At 27.3% G+C, this 12,677-nt stretch overlaps 1 protein-coding gene across 1 annotated transcript in view; it reads left to right on the forward strand.

Annotated features, from left to right (window-relative positions):
- LOC117168456 (cytoplasmic aconitate hydratase-like) overlaps window positions 1-9,738 on the forward strand; it is a 25,660-nt gene extending 15,922 nt beyond the window's left edge. The window contains exons 9-15 of the mRNA XM_033354120.1: window positions 1,795-2,015; window positions 2,750-2,906; window positions 3,292-3,527; window positions 5,844-5,980; window positions 6,109-6,256; window positions 8,682-8,848; window positions 8,926-9,738. Of these exons, the coding sequence (XP_033210011.1) occupies window positions 1,795-2,015; window positions 2,750-2,906; window positions 3,292-3,527; window positions 5,844-5,980; window positions 6,109-6,256; window positions 8,682-8,848; window positions 8,926-9,178 (1,319 nt within the window). The 3' untranslated portion in view covers window positions 9,179-9,738. The remainder of the gene's footprint in view (window positions 1-1,794; window positions 2,016-2,749; window positions 2,907-3,291; window positions 3,528-5,843; window positions 5,981-6,108; window positions 6,257-8,681; window positions 8,849-8,925) is intronic.
- The last annotated feature ends 2,939 nt before the right edge of the window (window positions 9,739-12,677 follow it).

Consider the following 12,677-nt stretch of genomic DNA (forward strand, 5'->3'; position numbering starts at 1 on the left):
TAGTACTACTATAATAAAAATATGTCTTCTGATTGGTTATCGTGACGTGTAATATAGTATAAGCGCCATTAAAATTTTGCATGATGTAATTTACGTTATTTTTAATTACAGTTACCAGAAAATAGTCACGCCATAACAATATCGTAAAATTTTAAAATAATTAACGTGTTATCGTTTTTAAAATAAGGTGTCTACTCTACCTGGAATTGTCAGAAAAATTTTACGCACCTGGAAAAAACTGGAAATGTCAGGGAATTTTCTTTAAAGTCATAGAATTTTGTCGCGCACGTGCTTATTTTGTTGTTTAAATTGCATCATGAACTTCAATAACAACGATTTTTCATGTTCAAAAGTAGCTTTATATTACTGCATGTAACTATTTTTTTGAAAATTATTTTTTTTTAAAATTAATTATTTGAAAATAGAACCGTTCTATTTTTGGTTAAAAATTGATCAACTTTAGTTGAAAATTCAAATATCTCGTTAAAATTGCATGTATTTTGCTGGAAAGTGACCAGCTCGTTTGACATATTTTCTCTCTCTTGACAAAATATCTTTTTCAGTTAAAAATTCAACACATGTTAAAAATTCATCTTCTTTTGATGAATTGAATCCTTTTTAATTATTAAAATTAAAGCATTTTTTGTTGAAATATGAACTATTACATTTTTTATTCAGAATTAATCTTTTTTGAAATCAAAATTTTGTTTTTTGGTTAAAAGTTAAACCCTTTTGTTAAAATTTAATTTTGTGTGTTCAAGATTCATAATTTTATTTGAAAAGACATCTTTTTGGTTGAAAATTGAGCTTTTTGGTTGGAATTTTGTTTTTTCCTGGGCTTAAAATTAATTATTTTTTGCTGAGAATTTAATTATTATTACACTTGAAACTTGAAACATTTTTGTTTAAATTTGTTTTTTATATATTTAAAAAAGCTGAAAATGTAATTATTCCACTTGAATATTCCATATCGTTGGTTTAAAATTCATCTCTTTAGTTAAAAATTACTTTTTTTTAACCAAAAATTTAACTTTCCATTTTTTTTTGAAAAGTTAACTTTTTTAAATGAAAATTCGTCTTTTTTGTTTAAAATTCAACTATTGCAGTTGAAGATTCATCATTTTAGTTAAAGAATCATCAGTTTTGATTTAATAATAATTTTCTTAATTGAAAATTTATCTACGCCATTTTTAATTGCAAATTGATATTTCTTAATTCAAAATCCAACTATTTGGCTGGAAATTTGTCTTTGTTGGTAAAAAATGCAACTATTTAATTGAAAATTCATTTATTTGTTGAGAAATCATCTGTTTTGTAGAAAAATAATCTTCTGGTTTGAAAGTTCATCTTTTTGGTTGAAAATTCAAGTATTTCAATTAAATGTTCATAATTTTATTTGTAAATTGATCTTTTTTGTTGAAAATGAGACAACTCGGTTGGAAGTTAAACTCTTTTGTTGATGGTACATTGGTGAATTGAATTCTTAGAAACTGAAAAAAAAACATTATTTATAATAAATATTTGAATGACTCCGTACCATGAAAAATGATACCTGGAAAAAAATGGAATTGTTTGGGAATTTTTTTCCACGATTTGAGTAGGCACCCTGATTTAAAAATGTAACGTTCCAGGTAACGTGTTACTCTCTGATACTTGAAGTTTATGTTTTTCGTATTTATAAACATTTTGAGAATGAATCACAGCACTTCAGAAAATAATTGTTCGTCAAGTTGATTATTATTTTAGGACTTTTAGTTTCCTCAAAAATAATTCATGTATTTTTTTCACCGAAAGGTCTTCTCGCCAAAAAGGCAGTGGAAGCTGGACTCAGTGTTGCTCCTTATATAAAAACTTCCCTGTCACCTGGATCGGGAGTAGTAACTTATTATCTGAAAGAAAGTGGAGTCTGCCCAGCACTTATAAAACTTGGATTTGATATTGTTGGATATGGATGCATGACTTGTATTGGAAATAGTGGCCCTCTCACCGAATCAATTGTTGATGCAATCGAAAAGGTATCTTTTACAATAATAAAGCTGATAAAATGTACAATTCTTTAAATCTAATTTCACTCCTACAGAACCCAAATATTAACGAAATGTCTGGGCTAGGCTGAATGAACAAATTTACTCCTAAAGTTCATTACCAAAATGTTGTGAAATTTAAACTATATGGTTTGAAAAGAAACTTATCGCAACCAGCTTAGCCTTAGAGTATTAAAAAAAATTTAATTAATTGTGAAATTTCAAATTGTGAATTTGTATTTGGGGTCATCGAACTGTCATTTTAACTATATTTTAATTTTACATTTGTCATCAAACGAAACTAAAACTCGGCAAATTTGCTAAAAAATATTTCAAGGTTAATAGTTTATCCCAATATTTAAAAAAATTATATATTAAACAATGAAAAGTGGAAAAATTTTACAATATTTTTGCAATGACCCTTAGATAGATTTTTAATAATTGACAATAAACTGGAATGTTTTTAAGAAAGGAAGCATAACGTTATGGAATTATAGATACTTAAACGTAAGTATCGTTAGCTTTAGGCTTTTGGCTTTTGGCTTTAGAGTTTAGTTTAGACTGTTTAGAGTTTTGAGTTTCGACTAACTCGTGATTCTTAGACTTAGCTACTCTTTTCAAATTGAAAGATTTAGTATACTGACTCGTCTCAATAAGGGTCCAGGTCAAGTTTGAGAAAGGTAAAATTTCATTTACGCTTTATTTATACTGTACAATCTCTACAGAATGAGCTCGTTTGTTGCGGAGTCCTCTCCGGTAATCGTAACTTTGAAGGAAGAATTCATCCAAACACAAGGGCAAACTACCTGGCATCGCCTTTGCTGGTAATCGCGTATGCCATTGCTGGAACCGTGGACATTGACTTCGAGAAAGACCCTTTGGGTAATCTTCTAGTTTTCACGTTTATTTCTCTCTCTCTCCCTCTCCCCCTATCTCTGTATAAACTATAAATGCACAGTTCTTCAAAATTTTGATTTATTAGTTTAGCTGGTCTACCTCCTAGGCATTCTCTAAACCGGAAGGGATTATTTGCCCAATTGAACGGATACCGAAATATGATTTTTTCTCTAACCGTTACAAATATTGACGTCATTCATTTAACAGTATCTTCTTGGCTTCTGGGAAGAGAAGAGGCTAACTTTACTCTATTCTCATTACTTATATTTGTGAGAGTCCAAATCCTGAATAGCTTCTTACTTTGAATTGTTTTATAATCTCGAAATATAAATAGCACACTAATAAAATTAAGTTTGCTTTCAAAATGCAGGTCGCAGACATGACGGCACCGACGTATATTTGCGAGATATATGGCCTAGCAGAACTGAAATTCAGGCTGTGGAGCAAAGATTCGTCATTCCAGCAATGTTCAAGGAAGTTTACAGCCGGCTCGAAAAGGGCAGCGACACCTGGAGAAGTTTGAATGCTCCCGAGAGTCAACTTTATCCTTGGGATCCGAATTCGACTTATATCAAAAATCCACCTTACTTTGAAAATCTCAGCAAGGTAAACTAGAAACAATCAAGAAAATATTTTACCCTGCTACAGAAGCGGCGGAACCTTTTTTCTTTAGGCGGTGGCAGGAGAAATGATTAAAAAATTATTGAAATCTTTGTGAAATATTTGAATTTAAATTTAAATTTGTTTGAAAAATATAAATCTTAAAATTTCAGAAATATTTTTAATCTGAATTATTTGGAAAATTTATTAAATCTTTGGAAATCATTAAAGTCCTTGTGAAATCTTTTAAAACTATCCCAAATCTTTATGAAATGCTTAGGAAATCATTGAAATTTTTGTGAAATATGCGAAATTTTTTTGAAATTCTTTCAATCGTCGCGAAATATTTGCATTATTTGGCAAATTATTCAAATCTTTGGAAATCTTTCAAATATGTTTGAAGTACTTGTGAAGTTTAAATCTTTGTGAAATCATTGAAGCTTGGTTAAATCTTTTTAATCTATTAGAAATCGTTGCGAAATTTTTTTAACCTCTGTAAATTTTTGAAATCTCTAAGAAATATCTTTAATATTTTTGAAATCTTTATAAATCTGCGATATTTAAAAAATATATTTTAAATATTTAATAATATTTTTGAATTTATTGAAATCTTTATAAAATAATTGAAGTCTTTGTAAAACCTTTTAAAACTATCAGAAACCTTTTCGAAGTATATTAAAACTGTGAAATCCTTGAAAACTCATTCAAACCTTTGTGATATCTTTGGAAAATCATTGAAATCTTTGTAAAATCTTTGAAGTCTATCCGAAATTTTCCCGAAATATTTCATAACTGTGAAATTTTTGAGAAATTATTGACATTTTTATGAAATGTTTCAAAATCTTTGCGAAACATTTGAAATGTTTTTTTTTTTTTAATATTCGGCAGTATTAGTGAAATTATTGAAATCTTTCGTAAAATATTTGTCAATATGGATGTTATATTTATTATGTACCATTTATTGTTCATTTATCATAATTATGTTTTAAAAGATTTCATAAAGACTTAAATGATTTTGCAAAGATTTCAACAATTTCAAAAATGTATTAAATACTTCAAAAATATTTTCAAATGGTTTTAATAATTTCTTAAAGATTTCAAAATTTTCGCAGAGATTTCAAATACTTCGTAAAGATTTCGCGAAGATGTTTGAAAAATATTTTGAAGACTTCCAAAGATTTCAATGATTTCAAATATTTCGTAAAAAATTCAATTAGTTTAAAAGGTTTAACAAAGACTTAAATGATTTTTAAAGGATTTCGAAAATTTTTCAAATATACGAAATATTTAAAAAATATTTTACACAGATTTCAATATTTTCCTAAGATTTAAAGTAGAGTAAAACTCTTCTATAGCTCCGATTTTGGGGCTGACAATGGGTTGGAACTAACTCATTATAACCCGCTCCGATTTTGTTTGTTCACGCCTGAGTGCTCGCCTGAGTGACAATCGCGCACCCTGCGCGGCTCCGCTTACACCTAACTGCGGCATGGCGTCAATTCTCGGAAGGGCTATTGAAGGGTTTCACTATATTTCATAAAGATTTCGGATATATTACAAAAATATCGCAAATATTTCAATGATATTCCAAATATTCAAATCATTTGAATAATATGATCAAATATTTATAAAATATTTGGAATATTTCGCAAAGATTTCATTGATTTTTCTAATATTCAAATCATTTTAAAAATGTGATCAAATATTTATAAAATATTTGGAATATTTCGAAAAGATTTCCAAAGATTTCACAGAAATTGCAATGAATTCTCAAAAATATCGCGAAGATTTTTAAAGTTTCGCAAAGATTTCAAGAATTAAAAATTGTTTAAAAATATTTTATAAAGATTTCAATGATTTCCCAAAGATTAAAAATATTTCATGAAGATTTCGAATGTATTAAAAAAATTTCGCAAAGATTCCAATCATTTCAAAATTATTATCAAATATTTATAAAATATTTGAAATTTTTTCAAAGATTACGGATAGATTTAAAAGATTTCACAGACTTCAACAATTTCGTAAAAATTTCAAAAATATTTTAAATATACGGCAAAGTTTTCAATAATTTTCCAACAATTTTATAAAGAGTTTAAATGTTTCACAAAGGTTTCAGGTACATTTTTGGAAAAATTCAAACGATTGATGGATTTAATCATTCGATATTAGAGGGGGGCAAATTAATACTTTGCCCCTCACTGGGCGATTTCTAATGGGGGCATTGCCCCCATCTTAATCTGATCTTGAATGGTCCCTTACAATTTTCTTCCACAGACTCCTCTATTATGTTCTAGAATTAATATTTAATACAATATTTCTCAGGATCTTCCAAAACATAAGCCCATAAAGAAAGCAAGAGTTCTCTTGAATTTTGGAGATTCGGTAACAACTGATCACATCAGTCCGGCCGGAAGTATAGCTCGCAATTCTCCTGCAGCGAGATATTTAACAAGTCGAGGGTAAGTTTCAAATTATGTAGATTAAATTATTAATTCTGTTTTATAACTAGTATCTTAAATCTAAAGACAACGCTCTTTTTGTGATACATTCTATTCAGTTTCTAAGATAAATAATATTGTTTGAATAGACTTACTCCAAGAGATTTTAATTCCTATGGAGCTCGCAGAGGAAATGATGCAGTTATGGCTCGAGGAACTTTCGCAAACATTCGACTTTTAAATAAGTTCATAGGGAGACCTGGTCCACGAACTATTTACATTCCAAATAAAGAAGAGGTGAGTTTCTATAAATTAAATTAAATCATTATTTAAGTTTTCGTTTACATGACAAAATCATGATTAGGTTTGGCAATTAGCGGTAGTCGGAAGCAATTTGACTTTATTTTTTCTGAGTGATCAGGTTGGTACTTATGTAGGTTTTTTTAATATTCAAGGAATTGGTTTCCTGCCAAAAGAAGGTCCGTTTGAAACGTTTCCGAATTCCACATCAACTTTCGTTAATAGATTTAAACTATTATGATTTTTAGAAAGAAACTTTTGCACTTTCATAAGATAAGATTATCTTGGAACTTAGAATAGAAATCTCCGATTGATATATTTATTCTGCTAGATCAGATTCACAAGACGCAATGCCTATTTAAAAACTCACATGTTCTCAACTGAACGGTAAAAAAATCTTATATTTGCAAAATTGCGCGAAATTATCACAATTATAACATATTTAAAGGGTATTACAAAAGCTTTGATCTAAAATTGCGCAACAATCCTATTCACTAGATTGGATTCTAATTGTGGCTCAATGTCTGTATTTGAAAATTCGAATTTTATAAATTTAAATCAATTTTCCTATCTGTCAAAAAATTACGTTGAATTTTTGTAGGTACATATCTTAGTAGTGAATAATAATATAAAATTAAAAAAGTGAAACCAAAATTTGTCTTCAAGTTAGAAGTTTTTTTTTTAATTTGTAAAAAATGAATTTTTATTGTAATAACTGCACATTTTGATTTTAACAATGTTAATGTTTTGTTCTTAAAGTTTCTTTAGCTGTGACCAGACACATTCAATTGTTTTCTTTCCATGGAAAAAATTTTCTAATGCAATGACAGTCAACATTTATTTTTTGACCGGGAATATTACAAATTTTTATAACAAAAAAATCTGCTAGTATGTTATATGTTTCAATTATCATATCGTCCAGTTTACAATGTGTAATTTGATAATCTTCCATTTCTTAAAATCCGTAACAAGTGAATAATAATGAAAATCAGTAAAGTAGAAGATTCGGAATAAGTTCAAAGTATAAGAAGTTCTAGATTTTAACGTTAAAAATTAAATCGTTTCAATGGAAAAGTTTTAGTATTTAAACAAACGTGAACTCTCGGTTAAAACTTTATAAAGTATTTTAAACTTTAAAATAACTGCAAAATAATCTGTTAATTAATATTATTTAATTTAAATTTATTAAATTTCAGGTATTGTTCAAGTCTAAAATTTGAGAATTTGAAATATTTTTATCAAGAAAAAGGTCGATTGCTTAATATTGAAAAATATTTGAATTTTCATTTAAAATCAGTAATTAGAAAACAAATATTCAAAACTACGCAAAAAACCTTGAACATTACAATTTTCATTGTTTGATTTGAAAACTTTTAACTTTTAAGTAAAATTGTTGAATCTTGTTGTATAAGTAAATATTGAACACTTATTATTCCTAGAAAAAAACGAGTAAGTTGAAGAGATATTTCGAATTTCTGAAAATATACCAAATTAATGAAAAATTTGAATAGATTTCAAATAACTTAAAGGAAGTATCTACGTATACTGACAAAATCCGGCTATTCGTACTGAAAGTTCGGGGTAAATAGTCTACGGCTTAATTTAAAAGAAAATATAGATTTTGGTAGATTTTTAACAAAAAAATTAGAAGCTTTATGAAAATTGAAGGGCGTAGGGGAGTAACTCCCTAGCACCCATCAATTGTGAAAGACTTCAAAAGAATATAATAGATTTGTTAAGATTCCTAGGAAAACTGGTAATGATTTTTTTATTTTGAAAAATGAATTTAAAACGAATATTGAAAAAAATTTCTAAAGTTGCCAAAAATTTATCTAGAATATTTCAAGAAAATATTTTTAATTTATCAGCATTAAAAAAAATTGGAAAAGATTTTAGAAAAAACTTAAATAATTCTGAAAATTGTTTAGAAGATTTTTCAACATTTTGAAAGAAAATTGTGAAGCTTTTAATGGATTCTTAAACTATTTTAAATCAGAAATAATTTATCTTCTAATTTAATGAGTGTGCAGTTTCTAACTTAAAATTGCTTAAAATAATTTGCAGCCTAGTTTTTATTACTTCAAATAGAAAATTTTGTTGCTTTAGAGTTCGAATTTTTCAATTTCATTGACCGTGAAAAATTATGTGAACCGGGATTTGTTTTCTTTGAATACAACGGACGCCCGGCATGTTTCTTTTAATCCAGCTAAAGAAATTTCAGGAATATCTTAACATTTGTTTGAGAAAAATATACCGTTAACATAAGCTAACAAACTGTTTTTTTCCACATTTTAATAAAGGCCTGACTCGAACATCAACTTTTTTTAATTATTAATTTTATATTAGAAAACATTATCCGATCGATCCAAAATTTGGAAGGATTCTACTCAAACTCTATAAATAAATAAAAACACGATTTCAGATGGATATTTTTGATGCGTCTGAAAAATACATCAAAGACGGAACTCCTCTATTAGTCCTCGCTGGAAAAGAGTACGGATCAGGATCTTCTCGAGATTGGGCAGCGAAAGGTCCATATCTTTTGGGCATTCAAGCCGTGATCGCAGAATCATACGAAAGAATTCACAGGTAAACAATAAATCTTTTGAATTTTGCTTTTCTCTTGATCGACAAAGATCGGTTTTATAAAAATCGGAATTATTCAGATCCAATCTCGTGGGTATGGGAATCGTTCCGCTGCAATATCTTCCTGGACAAACCGCTGAAAGTTTGGGGTTGACAGGATTCGAGCAGTTCGACATAGACATTCCAGAAAAAATCCACCCGGGTCAAAACACTAAAGTCAAAACTGACGATGGCAAGGAATTTGAAGTGCTGGTGCGTTTCGACACCGAGGTGGACCTCACTTATTACAAACATGGTGGCATTCTGAATTATATGATAAGAAAAATGCTTTGATGATCGATGATTACGCGTGTAAACTGTGAACGGCATTGAGCCGCCTAAATTAACTAAACGTACGTAGATACTTAAATTGGGATTGGGCTTTATCTGTGCGTCCTACTGAACTAAAAAAAGTACAAACTGGCTAATTTCAATTAAAATTTAATTTTAATTGAAAAGGCTTCTAAAAATTGCTTGCTGCAATCATAAATAGGGTTGTTTCCAAAGCTAGATATCATTTTTCCAATAAATGGGTCTTATATCATATAAAATTCTAATTTAAAAAACGCCCATAAGAAATTTGTTTATTATTTTTAATTTAATGTTGAAATATGAATTTTCTATCACGATGTCCTTTGGAGAGCCCCTTTGACGTCAAAGGGTTTGGGTTTTCCACCAATTACAGCTTATGTGTCAGTGATTCTCAAATATCTTTTTCTGTACCGATGTTTTGTTTTGGTTATGTGCACATCGAAAATAGAAATCGCAAAAGATTGTATAAAAAATGTTAAAAGGAGGTTTTCCTAAAAGCCAATCGTGGAAATCTACCGAAAATAGATATATTTATGATATCGGAAAATTTTAAGAATCATTGTGACTTCGTAAGTGCAGAAATACGAGAGGAGTGAAAGTGAACCGGTAAGCGCGTTTTTAAATATATTATTTCTAACAATTACTGTACAATTACAGTTGGTCATAATTGATCAAAGTTTCTAATGAATCTTATTCCAAATATTACAACAGAACTTTTTTTGTCACATAAAACTGAACAAATAAAGCTATCAAATCGAAATAGTCAAAATTGGCCCGTGGCTAGAGTTCTGAGTTTGTGTTTCTTATTTTAAAGCTTACCTGCTTTAGCAGAAATTAAATCTTTTTTTTTTTATAAAAATGCAACTGTTTGGTTCGAAATTAAGCAATTATACTATTTTATTGCAAACCTAACTATTTCGTAGAAAATTTACTTTTTGTTTAAAATCTATATTTTGGTGTTGAAAAATGAAGTGAAATATTTTCTGGATGAACGTTCCACTTATAAAGAAATTTTTTTTTTAATACAAATCCATCTGTTGTAGTACAAAATTGATTTTTTGGACAAAAATGCAACTATTTGGTAGAGAATTTAACTAAATTGTTAAAAATTCATCCTTTTTGGTTGAAAAAATACGTCTTTTTGGATTGAAAATTCAATTTTTTTCGTAGAAACTTATTTTTTTTCTAACAAAAATTCAATTTTTAATGTTATTGAGCTAACTGGATTTTTTTATGAAAACTAAACTTTTATTGTGAAAAACATTTTTTGCTTTAAGATATATTTCATATTGTTTGATAAAAATACAACTATTTGCTAGAGAATTCAACAAGTTTGTTAAAAAGTCATCCTTTTTGGTTAAAAATTAGTCTTTTCAGATTCAAAATTGAATTTTTTAATAGAAAATTATTTCTTGTTAAAAAATTCATAGTTTGATCGTGAAATTCGTTCTTCTTTGCTTGATAATTCAACTAATTTGTTTCAAACACTTGCTTGAATCGCTTTGTTAAAAAATCGCTTTTTTTGTTACAGATTTATATTTTAAACTGAAAAGTTATCTCGTTGGTAAAAAGTTTAATTATCTTGTTATAATTTAATATTTTTTGATTGAAAATTCAACTACTTGGGACAAAGTTAAGCAACATTGTACAATTTTTTATTGGAGGCTTATGTCTGTTTAAAATTTAACTGTTTAGTGGAAAATACTGCTTTTTCTATTGTTCATAATTAATTTTTAACAGAAAATGGAACTTTTCCATTTTTTGTTTTTTGGTTTAAAGGTTCAATAATTTAGATAAACTTTTATTTATTCTTTCAGTGAAAAATCTTCGTTGGAAATACTTCTTTTTGTTTTAAAATTATTTTATTTTGTTGTATAAATTTCATTCTTTTTTTATTAAAATATAAACTAGGACACTTTTTTGTTGACAATTTGTTTTTTAGGTTGAATATTCAACTATTATGTTAAAAATTCAATTATTTTGTTGAAAATTCCAGTATTTTATTAAAGAGTTATCTTTTAAAGTAGAAAAAACTTTTTTGTTTGAAATAAATTAATACATTTGAAAGTTTTAAAGTATATGAAACACTATAATTCCTGAATAGGTCTAAGCTAGAAAATAATGTATATTCAACCGTTGATACAACCTGGACAATAAAAATGTTGAAAAAATCATAAATTCTTTTAAATTCTACCCGTGGCACTAAAACGAAAGTGACGGAAATGTTGACCACGGCCGAGGGTGGCGCTGGCTGTACTTTTGGGCCGAAAATTATTCAAATGTATGCGAAAAGTGTCATACATGTGAAATTGTATGCTTTTTAAATTATAAAACGGATTTTTTAACTTTTGTTGCTTTATGTTCAAGTTTTGAAAAATTTTTTGTATTAAAAATGTTTATCAAGCTTTTTCTTGCGATGAACGGGAATAATGGGATATAAGTGTATTGTATAGAGCTATTTATAAAACAATTTATTTCAGTTTCTTATAGCATAATTTTAAAACAGTTTATTCACTCTGAAAATAATTTACAAAAAATGTAGCACTATAAGAAAAATTAAAAATTTCAACGAAATAATGAGTAAAAATATGCAATTAAAAAAATTTTTAATGCAGATTATTGGTAACACGAAATTTCAATAATATTAATAAAATAATTAAAGGCGTTATCAAAAACAGTTGAACATTCTTTTAATTCGTTACAATTATTTTTGAAGATTGCAATCATTTTTGTTCATTTTGAAAATAATTAACAAATAAGTGTTATACTATATCCAAAATTTAATTTAAACGAGAGATAATAGGTAAAATATGCAATTAAACTTTTTTTTTAACAAAAATTATTGGTAACATGAATTTTCAATAATATTAATAAAATAATGAATTGAAGTTGTAATCAGAAAATTTGAAAACAGATTTAATTAATTATAATTGTTTTTAAAGATCGCAATCTTTATTGTTCACTTTGAAAATAATTGACAAAAATTGTTGCACTATAAGAAAAATGTAAAATTTCAGCATGATACATAGAGTGACAATGTTATTGAAAATATGCAATTAAACTTATTTTTTAACGAAAATTATTAGTAGCATACATTTTCAACTGATATTACAAAAATAATTAATAAAAGTTTTGATACAAAAATGTGAAAAAAAAGAATTTAATTCGTTACATTTGTTTTTAAAGGTATGGTTTAAAATCGAAATTAAAAATCCTATTTAACGTCCAATAATCAAATTGATGCAAACTCATGGAAAAAACAAGAATCCAAAGACCAAATTTGGACCACAACGAACAAACAAAAAATACTCCTAATGCAATCTGAAAAATAAAAAAATAAAAAAAAATAAAAAAATTTCGGACAAAAATAAAAAAGATTTTTGTCCAAACATTGAAAAAAAAATTATTTAAAAAATTTTTTTCACTAAATATTTTGTAACATAATTATTTTTTATCAATGCATTATAATGAAAGAAAGTAC

The sequence above is a fragment of the Belonocnema kinseyi genome, chromosome 2, assembly GCF_010883055.1.
Source record: "Belonocnema kinseyi isolate 2016_QV_RU_SX_M_011 chromosome 2, B_treatae_v1, whole genome shotgun sequence".
NCBI lineage: Eukaryota > Metazoa > Arthropoda > Insecta > Hymenoptera > Cynipidae > Belonocnema > Belonocnema kinseyi.